At 40.3% G+C, this 19,445-nt stretch overlaps 1 protein-coding gene across 1 annotated transcript in view; it reads right to left on the bottom strand.

Annotated features, from left to right (window-relative positions):
• Positions 1-17,671, bottom strand: part of MFSD2B (MFSD2 lysolipid transporter B, sphingolipid) — a 41,042-nt gene extending 23,371 nt beyond the window's left edge. Inside the window, exons 1-5 of the mRNA XM_050893286.1 lie at positions 17,503-17,671; positions 11,906-12,022; positions 7,824-7,948; positions 4,246-4,369; positions 2,137-2,215 (exon numbers count right to left, since the gene is read on the bottom strand). Of these exons, the coding sequence (XP_050749243.1) occupies positions 2,137-2,215; positions 4,246-4,369; positions 7,824-7,948; positions 11,906-12,022; positions 17,503-17,550 (493 nt within the window). The 5' untranslated portion in view covers positions 17,551-17,671. The remainder of the gene's footprint in view (positions 1-2,136; positions 2,216-4,245; positions 4,370-7,823; positions 7,949-11,905; positions 12,023-17,502) is intronic.
• Positions 17,672-19,445: the final 1,774 nt, after the last annotated feature.

Raw genomic sequence — 19,445 nt, 5'->3', positions numbered from 1 at the left:
AGTTCTTGTGTGCTCAGAATTTATAATGTATTACTTTCCACCTTAGCTGAGAAAGCTGATCTTTCAGAAAGCGGATCATACCTTGAAGCAGGTTATATTTTGCCCAGAACATAAGTGGGATTTATGTTAAAGCAACTTTGGAATCCAGTATTTCTACCTTGCATTCATAGTAAGGAGCAGGACAAAATTTACAATAAGCAGTTCTGCTTGTCTCCAGTAGAGGGTAATGGATTCTCTGATCCCAACCTTTTTTTAAAAGCACACTTCATATTACACAGCTGTTTTTCTTTAAACAGTTGAAGAAATGCCTGAACAACTGACTGCATCCAAGAAAGTCTATCAACAAGAAGAATTCTCTATGAAATCCAAAGAGAGCCAAAAGTGTTTAAGTAAAACACTTCTTGTTAAAAAAAAAAGGGGGAAAAAAAAAAGAAATTCTCACATAATCATAACCATTACAAGAAAACTTGGCTCCAAACAAATATAATTTCAAAATATACAAGAATACCAACATGTGAAAAGTCAAAACTGTAGTTCATTCCAGCACCCTAACTTGGCTTAGGAGAACAGCTGTACACTCAAAAGTTAAACCCTTTCTGAACAATAAAATGACACTATAAATGTGTAACACCTCTCAGCCATGGAGTTCAACAGCTTTTATGAGCACAAATTTCACATGCCTATGAAGCCTTGCATGGGACTAGCAGATAGGAAAGCACATTTATTTGGATCACAGCCTCTGAAGACATAAAACCAGACAATAGAAAACACTAGGTACATAGATTTAGTCAGAATTTAGGCCAGATGACTCAGAATACAGTCAGTGCCAAAGAACATAACACAACTGGAATCTCCCGCTGTTTAGTCCTGTCCTATGACTCCTAGCCCAGATTTTCTCTTGAGATCGTTGATGATAATGCAAATTACAACTGTTCCATGTGGCCGGAAAGGGATTGGGTTGCTCAGGGGATACTGTATCTAGAATTTCTGACATGATTTTTTTAGCACTTCTGGTCATTTCATTGTGCCTCTATGGTCTAGTTTTCAACATACTCAAGCAAGTGTGTTGGGGGTTAGAAGGACCGATGGAAGAGAAAAGGGCTTTTGTCAGGAAGAGAAAACAGATGCAACAAAAAAATGATGAGTTATTCCAAAGCAACACTGAAGGACAAGTTCAGACATAGAAAAGTCTTTCATGTCATATTTGACTCTCTTCTCTTTACTTTGGTTAATAGTGATGGCCATGAGAGACAGCAGTTACATAGTAAAGAAGGTATGAGAACAGAGCTGAAGAGAGTAGGAAGGGAAGTAACTGTTCTTACATTCAATTTATGATCTATACAGGAAATATTGAAAATATTTTCATTGCACTTTTTTGGTCTGATCGATTTGCTTCAAAGCAAAAACTTTGTCTGGTTTTGATTGGTGAAGAGCCAGAGATATGGTCTGGAAGCCCTCATTCTTTTAACTAATACAGTCAGAGTGCTAGTTATATTACAGCAAGATCTGTAACTTAAACTACTTGGTATATGTTAGAATTAAATAAACACAGATGAAACAGAAAGAGAGATTTCAGTTGGTGTGAACATGCACACAAATTTACTCTCCTTTTTTGGTGAGGTTAACTGTCTTGGTTCTATGAGTTCTAGAAATTTTTTCAGAGAAAACAGGTTTGGGATTTGAATTTATAACATGAAACACATAAACCTAAGAAATCTGAACTAAAAAAAACCCCCAAAAACCTCAAAATTACTTTCAGACTTTCTTTAATTGAATGTTAAAGAAGATCAGCACTTTTTTTTTTCCTTTTTTCCCCTACAAATCACCTTTAAATGAAATCATTATTCCCTACCCTGGCTTGGGTAAGAATGATTTTTATTGTTTCGTCTGGCTAGCAATAAACCAAAAAGAGTTTATCGCTAATCAGACAATTTGAGACAATAAAACATTAATGTCTCCTATTTAGCTAGGAAAATGGAAGCATTTACAAGACAAAATATTTTTCATCAGATTTTAAAAATCTCATATGGAAGTCCAGTTTAGGGACACAAACCATTAGGAACTTCCTATAGATAAAGCATGATTTTAAATAAAACTCAGCCCTAATCCACATGAGAAAGCCCAGATCACACTCACGGTATGCTGTTGCAGAATCTCTCTCCTTCTGGTCTGTGCTGAGAAACATGGTGAGGGCAGAATATGGTACTTGGAATAACTATGCAAAGAAAGAACATCACTTAGGAAATGTCAGGGTAAATGCCGTATTCCTTTGATATCCAGGAAAATGGTTTAATGCGACCTTGGAATTCACTTTTTTAGAACATTGTATTTTTTAGCACAAAGGCCTGTCTTTTCTTTCTGATTTGTAAAGCATATAAAAGGAAAAAAGTATCTTTCATAATACAAATAATAAATAATAAATTACCAAGAGGCTTTACCTTAATGCTGTGCTCCTTCAGCTTATTTGGGAAAACGTCCTTCATAGCTAGGCTATAAAGCATCTAGTTTTCTTTGCACTAGGAGACTATCATGTTCCTAGCTTGAGCTAACTAACAGGAAGCAAAGCCATAATGAAGACAATACAATTTTCCACTTTATTCAAGCCAGAAGACTGTATAAATCCCCAAAATATTTCAAATATCTGTCTCACTATGTAATTCCAGGAGATAATTGTGAAAACTACTTTGTCTTCAGCATCATTTTGCCACACACTCCTTAATTTGAGTTAAGAATAGGTAGAAACACCCAATTGCTATGTCCATGCACTGACAAAAAGGTAGATGAGGAGTGTTGCTTGTTTGTTTTTACAGCACTGTATCTAGCATGCAATTGATACCTTGCTGTAAAATCTTGGTGGAAACAATGCACTAGTAATATTTATTGCAATGCTGGGTAAATGAGCCCCACTTTTACTGCAGGAGAGGCCTTTTCTCCAGTAGTACTTCATTGAAAATAACTATTGAACATTAAAGGCTTGACCTTTTGGATGGTCATGATGTGAGTGGGACCCTGTCCTCATAGTGTTGAACTAAAATAAAAATCACTTCTAAAATCTTGGAACAACGTACAGGCCAAACTCTCAGACTATTGTGAAGTGGAAGTGGGACATGAACATGCTTGAACAATCAAGTTCTCTGTGGTGTTTCCACCACCATGGAGATCTGTAGCCAGGCAAATGAAGTCTCACAATCCACATCCTACTCTGTTTGTACAAAATGCATTTCTGTTCACCTCCATCAAACTTGGCAAGTCTATAGGTTTTCAAAGCTCTGCCATGGAAAACCTGTGTTTTTCCTTCAAAAGAGAGAGGGGAGAAAATTATTTTAAGCCATTATGAATGTCTTCTGGACCATCTTTCTACAGAGGAAACAAAGGACCTAGGGAAACATTCCAGCTCAACACAGGAATACAGAATTCCCAGGTCCAACAGATCTGTAAACAGAAAAACCAAAGTCAAACAAGAAATACAAACATTTTAAATGTCTGGGAACCACTTTTAAGAATGTGATCCAGTGAAATTCAATCAGCCAGGATGGACCCTGCCAAATTGCAATGCAGCTCACTTCCAGTCCTAATCTGCTGTGTGATACTGCTTTGCATGGAAGATACCTTGTTTCACCTTGATATTGGCTACAAGGCAAAACAGGGTGATGCAACCTCTACATGTACAGTATGGAACGTGTCAGACAAGTTCTTTGGGATCTACTGAAACGATGCATAAATATTGCAAGTTCTGGGCTGTATTAAAAAACTCATGTGCTCAAACTCTTCTATCCAGGCATAAATATCATGATGACTACTATCAGTACTATTTCAGCTCTAGTACCCTGACTTTTCATTGCCTTCTACCTTGAGTCAAAACACCCAGAACTAGAGCCACAAACCTACTTGGTCTTCTAATCTGCTCCTCAAAATAAAAGTTATGAGAAGTTAGATGTCTAACTGGAATTAGGAATCCGAATGTCTCTGTGGATCTATACAAGAATGAGTATCTAGGGCACTGCCAATGAAAGTGACTGGAGGTAATCTGAATTAGCAGGTCATTTGCCAGAGAAAGCACTGGCAGAAACCATCAATCAGCAGAGAGTTTTATAAAAGGACATCTGCTTATTCCTTAAACTTACCAGAAGGTGAAATCAAATGTAAAGTTTTGGTAAATCTCAGTTTACTAAATCCAAATGCATTAACGTAGACAGAAAACAAGCAAGTTACTGCTGAGAACATCATGACCTGTAATCTACTTACTGTGGTCAGTGCTTGGAAGAGGCAGTAGAAAGTCAGGTACCATGCAACTCTTCCCGATACAAAAGGAGGCAGGTACCACATAAAAAAATAGGACACTACTGTAAAGGGTGTACATGCCAGCATCCTGCAAAGAAGATTAACACATGTCAACAATCTCAACATAATGATAGCAAAGCACATTAAATTTTCCTGCTAATAATTAATATAATGCAATTTATTTTATGTGCAGTTTTTCTAACTACAATAATGCCATGTCTTTAAGTATTAAATGTTAGCATGCATTAAATACACAGATTAATACAAAATGTATACAAGTACTTCCATAAAATGGCAAAACCCAACAAATCTGAAGGAAAAGAGCTATACTTAATATCCCATTCAGAACAGACACAATTTCCTTGCACATGCACTGTAACAGCATACCTATATTGCCATTCCTTAGTACATGTCTCAGACTGCACATTTATTAGAAAGAACCACTGAAGACTAAGCTCTATTGTCACGTCTTCGCATACTTCAGCAACTTTCACATGAGCCTACTTACTACCAAGGATTCCCTCTTCCAATTTTAATGCCTTCAGTTTTCCTCTCAACTTAGTCTCTTCATTGCTACTCCAAGCAAGTGCAAATATGTTGATATACTTTAAAATGCTGACAACAGCATGAAAGATAATGGACAGCCCACTGCAAAAGTTCCTGCAGGCTGTATCTACTTGGGTATATGATAATTTGCTCCATTTAACTCAACAGCAAAACTCCTACTCACTTCAAACACAAAAGAATCATCATCTGGTGAGGAAGGTGGCTTAAAAAAAAAGAACCACAGAAGCTTAAATTCCAGACATTGCCATTAATCAGCAATTAATTACATTAGTTTAAAAATTATTTCAAGCAAACAACACTTGTCAAACTCCATGATACAGAAGAAGTAGTCAGATGCTCTTATTTCCTAAAAGTTTGAGCTGCAGCAGCATCAGGGCTCTCCTGTATTCTTGTAAATCAGACATTGAACAATGTAACTAGATGACCAAGATCCCAACAAAAAATATCCAAACACGTAAAAGAGAAAACAGATTAATCCCCTCACAACAGCACTACTGACATTGGGGGTCAGCTGATTATTTTGCAATCGTGAACTGAAAACCTGGAATACAAAAGAGTAATGTGGGTAAATAGTTTAGTAAAACAATGGCTTTCCCACACTGCTTTTTGGGATGGACAGCATCACTGGGAGCTGAGCATTTACAAGGAAAGTGCCAGGTTCTGGTATTCTCTGTCCCTCCAGTCCCCAGTTCATCCACAGCTGGTCAGGAACGGAAAACACAAATAAGGGTAAAATCCTAACACATCTCAGAGAATCTACCTTCCTCTCCAAAAGTGTGAGCTCTTCCAGACTGGTGTCCAGACAGAGTCACCACAGTAAAATATTTTCATAGTCAATTTTTCATGCAAATTTTCAGCAATAACCCTCTTAGTATTCTTCCCCCCTTCCACATTTTCCTTTCCTCATTAATGTCAGTGACTTTTCAGAGCCTTGCTGAAGTTGCTGAATATCTGATTGTCTACTACTATCTCCTTTGACAAAATATTTGACCAAGTTTGTGTATTTCAAGTCAATGTCTGCTTATGCGTTTTAAACACATTACATAAAAGAGATCAATAGTGATTTACAACTTCTTCTTATATTGAGTACAATATTAAGCTATAGTTAAATGTTCACCTTCTTTACTGATGTTCTTGCTTTGCTGGCAACCTTTTCTGACTGAGCCAATTCCATTGCTTCACTCTAGATACTTAAGTCGTCAGAATAATTTCAAGATACTAAAGTATCTTTAAGCTAATTGAAGACCCATTTTTTGCTTTGTATAAATATGGTCTGACCTCCAAAGTGTAGGAACAAAATTCCCATTAAAAAAAATTACCATTACCAAAAAAACAGACAAAATCCTTCTGGAAAGAAAGCTGCTGTTTGATGAACGCATATTAAAGGCTGGGTTAGATAAGCACTTTTCCTGTAAGAAGTGCAAGTTGTACAGTAGTTGGTTTACAGTGCAAAGGGCTGATAAGTTCATGCTTGTGCTAGAATGGGAGTTATTCTAACATCAATTTAACACTAACAATAAACACATGCATTTGCAGTATTTTCAGAGAACTGAAAAAAAAGGCATTTGTGTAAAAATGTCATTATTTTCTTTTTTAATAACTTTGTTACTCGGTTAATTCAGTGCTCATTAAAAAGCACTCCATTTACTTGGCCACAAGCCAAATCCTGAAAAGAGAAACAGCAGCAAGCTCCTCTTTTCCCATGAGGCTCTTGACAAAAAGCTCAACTTTGACCTGAAGGTCCTGTTCCTGCTGGGGCTAAGAGCAGCTGATCTCAGCCTTCTTCCAACATGTACTTGCCTTCTATTCTTTGTCAGATATAAGCTGCCCACTGACAAGTTTCTGTAGCCCTAAAACCACACGACAGCAAGAGAACCACCAGCTAAAAAATTGGGCTTATTTTCCATGAAAACTCAACTTCTTTGCTCAGGATACCACACTTACTCTTAGATTTTTGTTCTGAATCAAGTTCAGGGGTTATATTAATTCAAAATGAATAATTAATTCAAAATTTCTTACAATACATCATTATAGTGCATGAGATAGGGAGTCTTTCATCACTGCTCTATGTCACAAACTACTCAGTCTCCCCTTGACTTCCAAAATATAACAAACGCAACAAACAAATGGCTTATGTCATAGACAAGCTTGGGTTCCTCTAACATGGACTAATCCTTTCCAATTTTCTTGCTTTGCACCTGTCAATCTCCTTCCTATACAAGTAACATTCATTCTTCTAACCTCTGCTTATGGCACATGGACAGCACATGCACAAGTGTACTAGCTAGAGTGCATACAAGGCATAAGTATGTCACAGTGAAACATCACACTGTCCCTTTAGAAATGCTGATCAAAATCTTACAGCATCTCATTCATTATAAAAGTCATGGTGATTTTTTAATTAAGTATTTTGATTGTGGGGATGTAAGAGAAGCAGGACCAGAACGACTGCTGTAAGGAAGAATGTAACAGAGCATCAGGGCAGTGCTGGTTGCTGAGCCCTTCAATGCCATGGTGTCACATCTGTTCCACACGTAGGCACACATCCTTTACTGAATTGAAAGGCCTAGAGAATTAAAGTTAACGGAGCTCCTGGAAGGCTGATGTGAGAAGCGAAGGCACACTAGGACACAAGTAGAAACAAGTTCCAACTTTGTGGCAGGGTGAAGCCAAACTAAAGGAATCTAGACAAAGATGAAAATTCAACCACAGACTCAAGAAAGTTTTAGATCTGAGCTTCCAGTTTTGTTAACAACACAGTGTCTTGACTTTGTTTGTCTCACCAGTGGTAGAAAAATTATGTTTTCATGGGTGAACAAGTTAAAGGGAAATAGATGACATGACAATTTTTCTTTTTGATTTTATATATGTAGAATGAATACAATCACTGTTGTCTGGGAAACAGGCAAAGAAAAATGAGTCTAATTCAATGAGGTGACTGTATGATCACAACACACACACACATTTATGCTTACCAAGGCATGAGCCGGCCAATTTTTGTCCATCTACTTTTGCTAATAAAAAAGCCAGCAACAGGATCAGTAACTGCACCTGAGGCTTTGCCAATGAACAGCACCAGAGAGGCATGAAACGGAGTAATCTGAAAGTACAGAGAGAATACTGTAAACAAGAGCCATTGTTTCATGATACAATGAAACAGCATAAAGCAACTTTCCAGAAAAAAACGTCAGTGTTTTAAAGAATAATGATAGTTCATTTACAAAACATGTCTGCTGCTGTCATAGAAATTACTATTGGTTACCCATAGCAAACAAATGAGACATTGAAACAGGCACCATGCAAGAAGGGATTAGAGAGGAAAAGTGCAAGGAAGGAGAGATTATGAATGTGTTTAGAACTAGGAAAATGAGTCAGATAGTCAAATAGTAGACTAAAGTCCTTGTTTTAGTCATAAAACCTGACAGAGTCCCTCTGTAATTATCCCCTCGCTTTGTTCCCCACACAGCCCCATTTCCATCTATCTTTATCTTGGCCTGATCTAGAAGAAAGTAGAGGGAGCTGTTACACGCATTCATGTTTTTTCATCTCCTGAGATTACCAACAAGGCTGCCAGCTGGTGGCATGTGGCTGTGGAAGAGTTTGTAGCACAGCAGACTTTATCCACTCAGAACTGAACTGTGACAACTGAACTACGTAAGGCACATCTGTTCAAATCAAAGTTGCCAGCACATGTCCAACAAATCTCACTTGAAAAACGTTCACGGATTACATAAAATGGCCAAGTAGAAAAAACTTTGAAGTTAACCCAGGAGGACCATACTTAAGTGCCTATATAGAAATACAGTTTATCCCAGGCAACATAGTTATTTTTCACATATATCTGTAGAGAGCTTAGGAATTCATATCACACAATGGTTAAAAAAGGTGGGTTCTCTTCCAAGTGCTCAGTTCCTGCCACTGAAACTATAGGCCTGGAAAAAGTCATTGAAATCTATATAAACATGAACGTTTCTCAAATCAATTATCAAGAGAGACTGCTGAAACAGCCTATGCAGCTTAAACAGCGACAGCAGACAAAACCCCTTCATCTATATGCTTCTTCATGCTATCAGTGCTCCAACGCAGCAGGAAGCCTGGTGAACGCAGCTGATACAACACCAAGCTTGAGCTAGTATCCCTTGCTTTTCTGCACAGCTTATTGCCTCCTAGGCAGCATCACATGGCTTCCAGCTGGTGCAGGTCTCCTGCCCGCAGAATTTGCTGTAGGTATTCCCTCAGAGGCGAAAGAAGGAAGCAATAATCTCTGAATGTCCTGAATGACCTTTGTAAAAGGCAGATGCTATGCACTTTTGTCATCACAACTGTTAAATTTTAGCCCAAATTAGGTGAAATTGCAGGGGCAGCCAATCTTCCTGACACCACCAGCTCCAAGGCACATACTCCACCCTAGAAAGCTTATGAACAGGGAAGGATTGGGAATGGTAGTCTCCAGCAGGTAATAACAGTGGCTTTCCAAGCATCCTGTTGCTGCACTGTAGGATAAGGCTGGGATGAACACTGGGCTGTGTCCCACAGCAGTTTGCTGATGCTCACCTCATACACCTTTGCTGACTTGTGCCATCCCACAGCCAGGGTGGCAAGAAGCCCACCAACCCTGAGGCAGACTTGCCACGGGGGCTGCACTGGAACTGCTCAGAAGTCACTACTGCTTCTCAAGAGACAGGTCAGCCAAAACAAGAACAAAATAGCAGTCAGAAAGGTACAGGGGCTGAAATACTGCAGTTATGAGGGACACAGGGACAGAAAACTTCAAATTAGGTGGGTTTCGCATTGGTATTTTGTTCAGATAACTTGAACAGACAGAAAGGAAGTGGATATTAGATAAACAAAGGTGGAAGAAAGCCTTGAGGAAAATTAAAACCTCTCTTATGTTAGGAGCGGAGTCTGTGTAGTCACCCTGTCTTCATCATCCGTATGAGCTTATACATCCCTTGGCTGCATTTTCTTAGCCCCTAAATCTAGACAATGTCTGTCAGCACCAATGCCAGAAACTTCTCAGTGTTATTAAAATACAAGATAAAATATGCTAAATTCATCTGTCTCAAAAATAATAAAGACCAGGATCCTATTATCAGAGGTTTTGGTGTTTTCTGGTAGTTTGACTCAAGGATCCTGTGTGGTTTGGAGTTACATTTATATGTCTTTAGTTTATACAGGTAATTTAGGTGGGAACATGGAATTCAAATGGAAAAACTGTATGCTACAGAAAGTGAATATAAATGTAATTTCCTTAGAAAGGATCCAGATTACGTATGAAAGATTACACCTAGCAGGTTTCACAATCTCTGACAGAGCTAAAACAGTTCTGCCCTCTAAGTGGGCAAGGATTAAATCCAGGTCGTGACTATAAAATTACGTGCTCTCCCCTGGAAATGTGCGGAAAACCCCACAGGATTTCAGAGCTGTTTATCAGGCCTTGAAATAAATCCTGTCCCTGGAGGATTACTTCAGAGAACAAACTAAACCATCAAGGAACACATAATTAAGCCCCTTAATGAAGTAGTAAGTGTATCACCATCAACATTAAGCAAAATTATTTGGTTTCAGTAGGAGCTTGTTAACAAAATAATTATTATTATGTCATTTATTTAGGTAATGCCCAAAGATGCAAGAATGGGACTCCAGCTTTCTGGACACTGTACACAGACACAAAAAGAAATAAACAGTCCCTAGCTTCAAGAATTTTCAATTTCTGTGATAAGCAGAGAGTGGGGAAATTGCCATATTTATAAGCACCCTGGGGAAATTGTATTAGTGTCTTTCTCATTCAGTTCATGCTTCATCATCTCCACTGGCTTGTATTGCCATCCTTGATGTAAGTGTGAAACAGCTGTAGTCAGAGCTGCATCCACCTCCCTGCTGCATCTCCAAGTTACCTGTTCCGCCTCCAACTCCTCAGACTCCACACCATCCACTGGACACCTTTGACACTGCTGTCCAAACCTGGCCCCTTTTCTAGGTCTTCTGACTTTAATCTCAACAAGACACTCAAGATCTCAGTTTTACATGCCAGTCTTATCGTGTTGCCAATTTTATCAAGTAAGTCACACCTCAGCTTCTGCTATCAGACTTTTATAGGAAAATCACAAACCCAATCTTTTGGACACTTCCACTCCCCAAGTCATGATATCCTGTCTTTCTACATCTTAAACAGCAAATAGATAACGACACCTGATCCAGAACATCCTGTTCTTTCCAGCAAATAAAAACAGTCATCAGTGCTGAAAGCCACTCAGGTGGTTTCAGCTACAGCTGTTCTCACAGTCCCTGCAATTGGGCCTCGTCTCCCTAAAATCCTTTTTTCTATCCTATAATACTTTATCTGTCCCACCTAGTTACCACGCAGACATACAAGACAATCCAAAACAGCAAAAAATGCTTATGGATTGATTTTCTTTGTTTCCCTGCTGTCCTGAAATCTAGCTGGAGCAGCTGAAAGTCAGATGAATGGGATGACTCCTACTGCTTTGTTTTACCAGGTCTGCTTCTGCACCAGAAAGCCACAGACTGGAAGCAAAGAAGCTTCAGGAAGGATAACTCAGCTTTCTTTGCAAAGAAATTATCCTAGACAAACCAAATAAAATTTATGTGAAATTACGTTGACTACTGGATGCAACTGCAGTGATTTTTAACTAAACCAAATGAACAAAACTTCACAACCTCAACATGGTGCTATTAATGTTTCAGATGTCTCATATCTTACACTCTCTGACTCTTGACACAGGGAACTGCTTTTTCTTGTGTCTGCAAGTGTGTGAGCTCCACAGTGCCTAAAGCTCTACTAATGTTCCCAAACTAAAAGCAAACAATGGCCACTTCAAGACAGAAAGGAAACTAGTGAAAAAAAGAAAAAAAAGTATTTCTGGACAAGTTTGTGCAGTTTCCAGGATGCTGAACAGCTAGAGGCAATGACAACAAGACAATTTAAAAGCTTTATTAGCTAATTCACCTTTTATTATTCCAGGGACATTGTTGACATCATCAGAGTTGAGGTAAGTCTACAATCCGTAAAGTAAAGGTTTCTTGTGCTACTTACATGGGCTATATCTAGCAGGTAGATCTGTAGGAAGAAAGCAGCAGCACTCCCTGCCACCTTATTTGGGGCACCTCCTATTGCATAGCATAATTTGCCGCAAATCGAGAGCCTGTATTCCTGTTCAAGATGAAGCAGAACAAATTATGAGAAAAATAAGGTACACAAGTTACAAGATACAGAAGTCCTGAGATTAAAATCTAAGGTTAACACCAAATTCAGGTATTCGCTTCACAGGCATTACACTAATAAATCCATATGCCCTCAACCCCTATCATCAACAGGCATTTGGATGCTCATTGCTTTGATTTTTAATGGTTTTGCTCCTTAATTCAGCCCCTAAAAACAGCTTAGAGTGTTCCTACAAGGGAATCTAAGCTTACCTACCTGCTTCTCGCAAGTTATTAAACAGGAACAAGTCTACAAACAAGCAAGAAGCAGCGAAGAAGTGCACATACTGTTACACTATTTTCTGAGCTTAGTTTTATCTTTGAATGTTTAATTCAGATTTTTTTAAAGGTTGAAAACTTTTTTACTTGAAAAAAAAATTCTTATATTAGTCTTTCAGACTGTAATAATTGATATATACTCTCATACCATAGTAATTAGACAACATTCACAGAAGGAAAGTTCCACAGTCAAATGCAGACCAAATAGATCCCAAACATTTGTGCTCTGTTCCTTCCTCACTTTGTCACAAAATGCTGGTGTGACCCTGGCAAATTCACTTGTCTTTGTACATCTTCCTTTTGACTTGACTCTTCTATATCTTTTGTGACAGTTGGCATAAAAGGAAAAGTGATTTTGGGGCCCAAGTCCTCTTTAGGAAGGACTCTAAGTCACTCTAGGCATCTTTAAAAATTTTTGCAAAACTGTGCTCTCCCATTTGCCTTTTGATGTTTGAAAAGTACCGTATGCATCCAAGAATATTCTCAAATAGAATTGCCAAATAAGAGTAAGATGAAAGCTGAAAATAAGGTTTCATAACAGTAATTAAAAGACAAAAAATGCACAGAGTCTAACAGCAATTCTAATGAAGAACACTGTGTTTTCCAATAGTACAAGTTCCAGTATTCTGGAAAACCTTTAAAAAAATCTTAAGACTTAATTTCATGCCATAGAATTCAAAATACAGGAAGAAAATTACTCATTGTTAATCTTGTATTCCTTTCAAAGGGACAACATATATAAGACTTCTAGGCTTTCAATCCCTCTTTAAAGACTGCTGTCAGCAGGAACCAGGAAACATGAAGAGGAGCAGCAATATTAATCCTGGGTCTTGCCCTCTCTCTGAACTGACTACAGAAGTTCTTAATTCTTACATTAGATCAGGATAAAAATAGAGATATGGTAATGAGATCAACCCAATGACAATATTCTGATACATTACCTAATTTCTGAACATTTTTAAATTTACTAAGTACCATCATTTTTACTACCCAACAGAGTTTTGATAAGTTTTAGAGTTCTAGACAGAGCCTTTCATCATCTAATCATTTTCCTTTGAACTGTTTTATCTGAGTGGGTGTGAATAAGCAAGCATGAGTATCAGGACTCTTTCCTTTTTGTGTTTCCACAGAGAAAGACAGGGTGGCATCCTGTTACTATGCCAAAGTAAATTAGACAGCTTCAGGGCACGAGCTGCAAAACAGTATCGCCACAGCAGGCCTCACTTGTACTCCGTATTGGCAATTTTCTTCTTTCCAGGAAAAAAAAGAGGGGTAAACAGTCACAAGACAGACTTCATCAGAACAATAAATTATTTAACTTTATATGAGATTTTAAACACAACAAACAGACTATATACATATTTGCTGTACAAAGTAACTCTCTATTTTTCATACATAAGTCCTATTAAATGTGAGCTTTACTAGACTTGTGGGGTCTATAGAATCTTACTTGCTTGACTCACAACACAGTCCTCGTGAGCTTTGCTCCAGGGGCTGTGTATTTTTAAACTTTATCACACTGTTTTATTTTTTAATCATTCCCTTCTCCTAGCCTCACCTCCATCCTCCTAAAAATTAAATTACTTTAAAATTTTATTTTCCTTAGATACCTTCCCTTCTGATCTCCAAGCATCGGCAAGATGACTTCCAGCTGAAATCGAGAGACATAAACCACTGGTAGGTAAATCCTGTATCCCATTCCACCCCCAAAAAAAGCTGAGAAAAAGTTTTAGATCCATAATGCTGCTTTCCCACTTATTTTCCTTCGTAGCTGTCATAGAATCACAGAATGGGTTGGGTTGGAAGGGACCTTTAAAGATCATCCAGTCCAGCCCCCCTGCCATGGGCAGGGACATCTTTCTCTAGACCAGGTTGCTCAAAGCCCCACCCAACCTGGCCTTGAACACTTCCAGGGATGGGGCAGCCACAGCCTCTCTGGGCAACCTGTTCCAGTGTCTCACCACCCTTGTAAATATTTCTTCCTTATGTCCCTCTTTCAGTTTAAAACCATTGCCCCTTGTCCTTTCAATAGCTAAGGCCATGATAACACAGAAAAAGTAAATAACTCTCTGTAACATACGATTCCAAAGTATTTTTATAACACAAAGAATGTTAAGTTCTTAAGAATTAGTCTAATTAAAGTTGAGGTACAGGAAACAGTCAACCAAGATCTAAACTTGCAGGCTGTAGGCAGTACTCCTGTCTTTACATCAGTTTCATGGTTAGAAAATTTACGATCTTAATACATTTTTTTTTAAAAAGTCTCACTGTGATTCCACACACCCCCAGGATGCTGCTCAACTACTTTCTGAACCACACTCCCAGATCACCTTGAAGCAAAGTTAATACTTCGGTCACAGCAGTAGTTAAGTTTTCACTAAATTTTGTTTATTAATGTTATTTTCAGAATAAAACAAACTGTCAGATAGACATAGCATACAGAGGTGTTCTGTTCAGTCAGCCACAGAAATGCAGAGAATTGGCAGTTCACAAACTTCCTGAAATGGAGGTTACATCCTGATCACTGTTCAATACCTGTTTTCCTTTTATTTTGCCTAATTACTTTCGGAACTCATTCGTACGTTAAGCCATAATACACCACAGCAGTTCTACACGTGAATGACACGTACTGTGAAAGGCAATGCCACTGTGTCATGGCAGATCTGCTGCCTGGTAATTTCATTGACTGCCCCTGAGTTTCTATCTGCTGAGAAATAATCATTCAGACTCTATATTCTGGTGTCTCTTTCCAAAAGAAGCAGCCCATTATCTATTTTGACTCTCCGTATTGAAGTTATATGGTAATCACTATGTTTTCTACCTCAGTATCCTATAAGACAGTGGTAAAAATGAAGGTAGGTGTCTGCACCAGTAAAGCTGAAATATTTCCTTCTTTCTAACTTCCTGGGCTTACAGTTAAGAGTAGAAAAGGTACACGTGGCAGCTGTCCATTACAGGATCTAGAGGAGTAAGTCCCCCAGCCTTGGTTGGGTTTACATGATATTGCTAATAAATGACTCCAGAAACTGTCTTGAGAAGGATAACGTTGCATTTGTGCAGAGCAGCGTGACCAACAGCAGTGCATTGGCTATGAGCAACTAACAGGGTTCTTCTCTTAAGGCTGAATTTCCCTGCTGCATTGCTTCCTCAAGCAACAGAAACTGATTTCTGTGAAATCCAGTGAAAGCTTCTTCACCTGTGTAAGTTTGTCAGTAAGCTTAAAGTACTCAAAAAATTCACTAGAGATCTGAATGGGTAGGCAGTGGTCAAATAAGGAACAAAATACAAAGTATTTACAATGAAAATTTTGGTTTGAGACCCGTGTGGTGTAGTTGGATGTCAACATCAAATTGCTTCTACAAGCTTTAGAAGAACTGTGAGAGGATGGGGTGGGAGGTAAGAGAAAGGAAGGTCAAATGAAGTTATAATCTTTTTTTGTTCTCAGATTAATTTGACAATTTTGTACTTATACATGCCCCCGTCATATCAAAGTTATTTGTGTTTCAGGGTAAACCAAGAAAGCATAATAGCTGAGAGATTTGATTTTGCTCCTTAAATAGAAGAATAAGTTTAAACATTGTTATAGAAAATTAATGCATCTCATACACTATAGTTCCTTTAATTCTCTTGGAAGTTAAAACCATACTTTCCATTGCTTGCAAATTTTCCCTTCTCCAACAGAACAGAAATTGAATACAATGTTTATAACAGATCATCTTATTTCTAAAGAAAGTATTTAAGCACATTGAAAACAACTCTTTGCAACTGTGTGAAGATACTGCATGAATATTATGGGCATAGGGAGCAGCTGCATTTTGTCCTAAGCTATTCTTTATCAGTTGAGTCCAGAACTGAACCAATAAGTAATTTAAAAGCAGTAAGAAGAGAGAGCAAAAGCTGTGACTCAAAGATAAATGCTAGTCTAGGTTTATCAGAGAAAGAATGAAAATGTAGCTAATGAGGAGCAGCTTTTGAGTTAGCTTTTCTCTCAATGTAGAATTAATACTGGTAATGTTTCTGTTCTGTGAGTGACCATACAACTGCCTCTTGAAAGCAGGAGTGTGATAATCACAGGTGGCATCCCAGGTCCCTCATACCAAGTATCTTGAGGACTGTTTTCAGATTTCTTAGTGACATCAGCCCACCCCTGAGTGGAAGAAATGGCAGGAGCAGGGCTTGGGTGCAGACACCTAAAAAGGGCATACGAACAAGGCAGGAGACAGTGGTGCTTTCCCAGGATATTCTTCCAGCTGCCCGCAATGTAGCGCTGAGGGGCTCTGTGAGCCAAAGACAGTGTATCTCTGTTTAAAATCTTCAGATTTCTCCCATGAATTCACCCAGATACTTTCTGAACACAAAAATTCAAGCCAAAACAGCACGTGCCCACAGTGTCCGATAAGCTTCATGGCTTGAACGCCCTCCACCACATTGTGAAAGGTTACCTCGGCCCCTCTGTTTTGAAGATTTACCAGATGCTTCCTCCAGAGCCACGGAGTGAGGATGGTCCTCACTCTCCTCTTACCTGCCTCTCCACTCCTATCTCGGCAAGCACCGAGTCTAAAGGGGAAGCATTTAGATACTCTCTCACTCGCAAAGCTCATCTGGAAGTCAGGAGTTGATGAGGCTTCCTGAGGAGACTGAACGCCCTCCCGCCCGCACCTCTCTCCTGCCACCGGTACCCCATCTGCCTTGATCGGAGAGATAGCCCCGGAGGGAAGAGAAAGTGGAAAGAGAATGAGCTTTTTCCTACCACCTAAGTGGACAGTAAATATCGCATAGTGCACTCGAGGGAAAATATCAGAGTTACACGGAGCTTCTTGGTGAGAGAGAAGGGGTGGTGGGGGTGGTGGTAAGGATTTAAGAGCTATTTCAGGTACCTTGCTGAGATAGGCTGCGCCGAGCAAGAAGCACCCCACAAAACACGGCAGCAGCAAGTTCAGGCTGCCCCAGGCCCCCCCCCGGAGTGCCCACCCCCCTTCCCCGTAACCTACCGGCAATGAAAATAAAAAAAACCAGCGTGCCGGAGCAGGAGGGGGCGGCCGGGACCACCCCGCACGCCCGGGACCCCAACCCCGCTCTCATCCCGGGACTGCGGCCGAGGGGCTCCTCAAGCCCCACAACGGCCGCCTTTCCCCCTCCCCAGCCCCTTACCTCCTCCTCCGCCGGGCGCTCCGGGGTGTCCTTTGCAGCCCCCGCCATGGTAAAGCGGCCAGCCCACCCCCGGCCAACACCTGCTTGCCCGGGGCGGGGCGGCGGAGGGAAGGAGAGGGAGAGCGGGTGGCGTCCTCCCCCACCCTCACGCAGCGCCCTGGAGCGGTGAAGGCGCTATCGCTGCCCTCCAGGCTCGGCAGAGGGTATTAGCCCTCTCCCCGCCTCGGGCGAGGGCTGCAGAGCCGAGTCCGCCGAGCCCCCTCCTGCGGGCGGCAGGAACACTCCCTCACCCTCCGTCCCTCCATGCCACTTCCACTGTGGAGAGGAGCGGGGCAGCTCCCGGCGGCGAGACCAGCAACGCCGCCCTCGCTCTTTCCTGTGGAGGCTGCCGCGGGAGCCGTCCGCGAGGTAAAACCCAGGCTTTATTGTACTGGAAGCCTGCTAGCTAACCAGCCCGAGCGTCCAGAGAAAGGCCGCCACAGCGCCCGCCCGGCCGGTCCCCTCAGAGGCACCGCGCACCGCGACGGCCGCTGCTCCCGCCTCGCCCCGCAGTCAAGCGCTTAATGATCGGGTGTAAGACACTGAAGGTTTCTGGGGCTGTTTTCATCCAAAGTCTAAAAATACCAGCTCTACCCTTTTGAAGAGATGCACTGTTCTCTAATTTATACGAATTTATAACCACTCCAGCCAGCAATGCTGTCGTCTGTCAAAGGGACACGAGATCACACAAAAACCGCACTTGACCCAGGAAGCACGGTGCGGGAAGAGCTGCTGCTGCCGCCCTCAAAGGCCCTGGAGCTGACACCGTTACTTAGGCAGTACAAGTTCACCACCACCACCACTCTGCCCACAGAAGAGTGGTCTTGCAAGCTTGCTCCGCATCAGAGGAAAAAAAAAAAAAATTGCATTTTGAAGTATGAATTCTTTCAACAGTGAGACAGCCTGAGAGAAGAGAGTTTAAACAAACCAACAAGCCCACGAGGACTCAGTGATTTTCTCATCTTGGCAAGATGATGACTTATCAATATGCACAGGGCTTCCTGCCTCGACTGATTCAAAGAGCTCCGCTATTGACAGGGTCACCTGGTGGGTATTGGACACCCACTGCAAACTATGTCATGAAGTACGGATATGCAAATCCCACGCAGCCTCATTTGACAAGAATAATTATAGCAAATTTGCAAAATTCTGAAAGAACAAGGCATTAAAAAATTTTCTTAAAAACAGACCTTCAACGCAAAACTGAAATTGTGGCATTCATAGGCCTTGTTGAAAACTCTCTGAAGCTTTTAGGCTCCAAAGGGTCCCTAAAAGCTGAGGCCAGATAGGCTTCAAAACAGAGGTGGACTGCTCAGTCCCTTAGCCCCAATACGTAATTGTTCTACAATACCAAGCTAGATACAAAGTATGCATGTAACATTCAAATTCAACATTTCTTTGTTTTCTCTTCACACAACGTCCTCGTAACATGTTAAATCTTTGTTACCTGCATTTGCATGTTTCTTCACAAAGGAAGAAACTATAGAAAACATTTCCTTTCTTTGTTCTTTTCTAGGCTATTTCAATTTTGCTGTAAATTATGCTAATGCACAGGCTTTACTCAAAACAGTGAAGGCGTGTGAAGAAACAATGAATAACTGATACTATTTGTGTGTTTCACAAACTCAAGCATTGATCAAGCTAGTTTTACTGTTGTTTGATCAATGCATAATAGCTGTCTACAGCGCTGAGCAAGAGACTAGGTTGTCCAGACACTACAGGTACCTAGTCAGTCTTTACAAATTGACTGAAACCAATTAGATTTAGGAGAGGCCTGTACTCATTCCAAAGATTTTCTCCAAATTAGGAAATAAGTTATCCAATCACAGTTCACTGACTTTTTTTAAAGGCACTTTCTAGTCTAACATGGGATTAGTGCAGTCAGCATCACTCTTGACTTTTTA

The sequence above is a fragment of the Gymnogyps californianus genome, chromosome 3 (genome assembly GCF_018139145.2).
Source record: "Gymnogyps californianus isolate 813 chromosome 3, ASM1813914v2, whole genome shotgun sequence".
Lineage (NCBI taxonomy): Eukaryota > Metazoa > Chordata > Aves > Accipitriformes > Cathartidae > Gymnogyps > Gymnogyps californianus.
The sequence above is the reverse complement of the archived record's forward strand: the minus strand, read 5'-3'. Positions and strand labels throughout refer to the sequence as shown.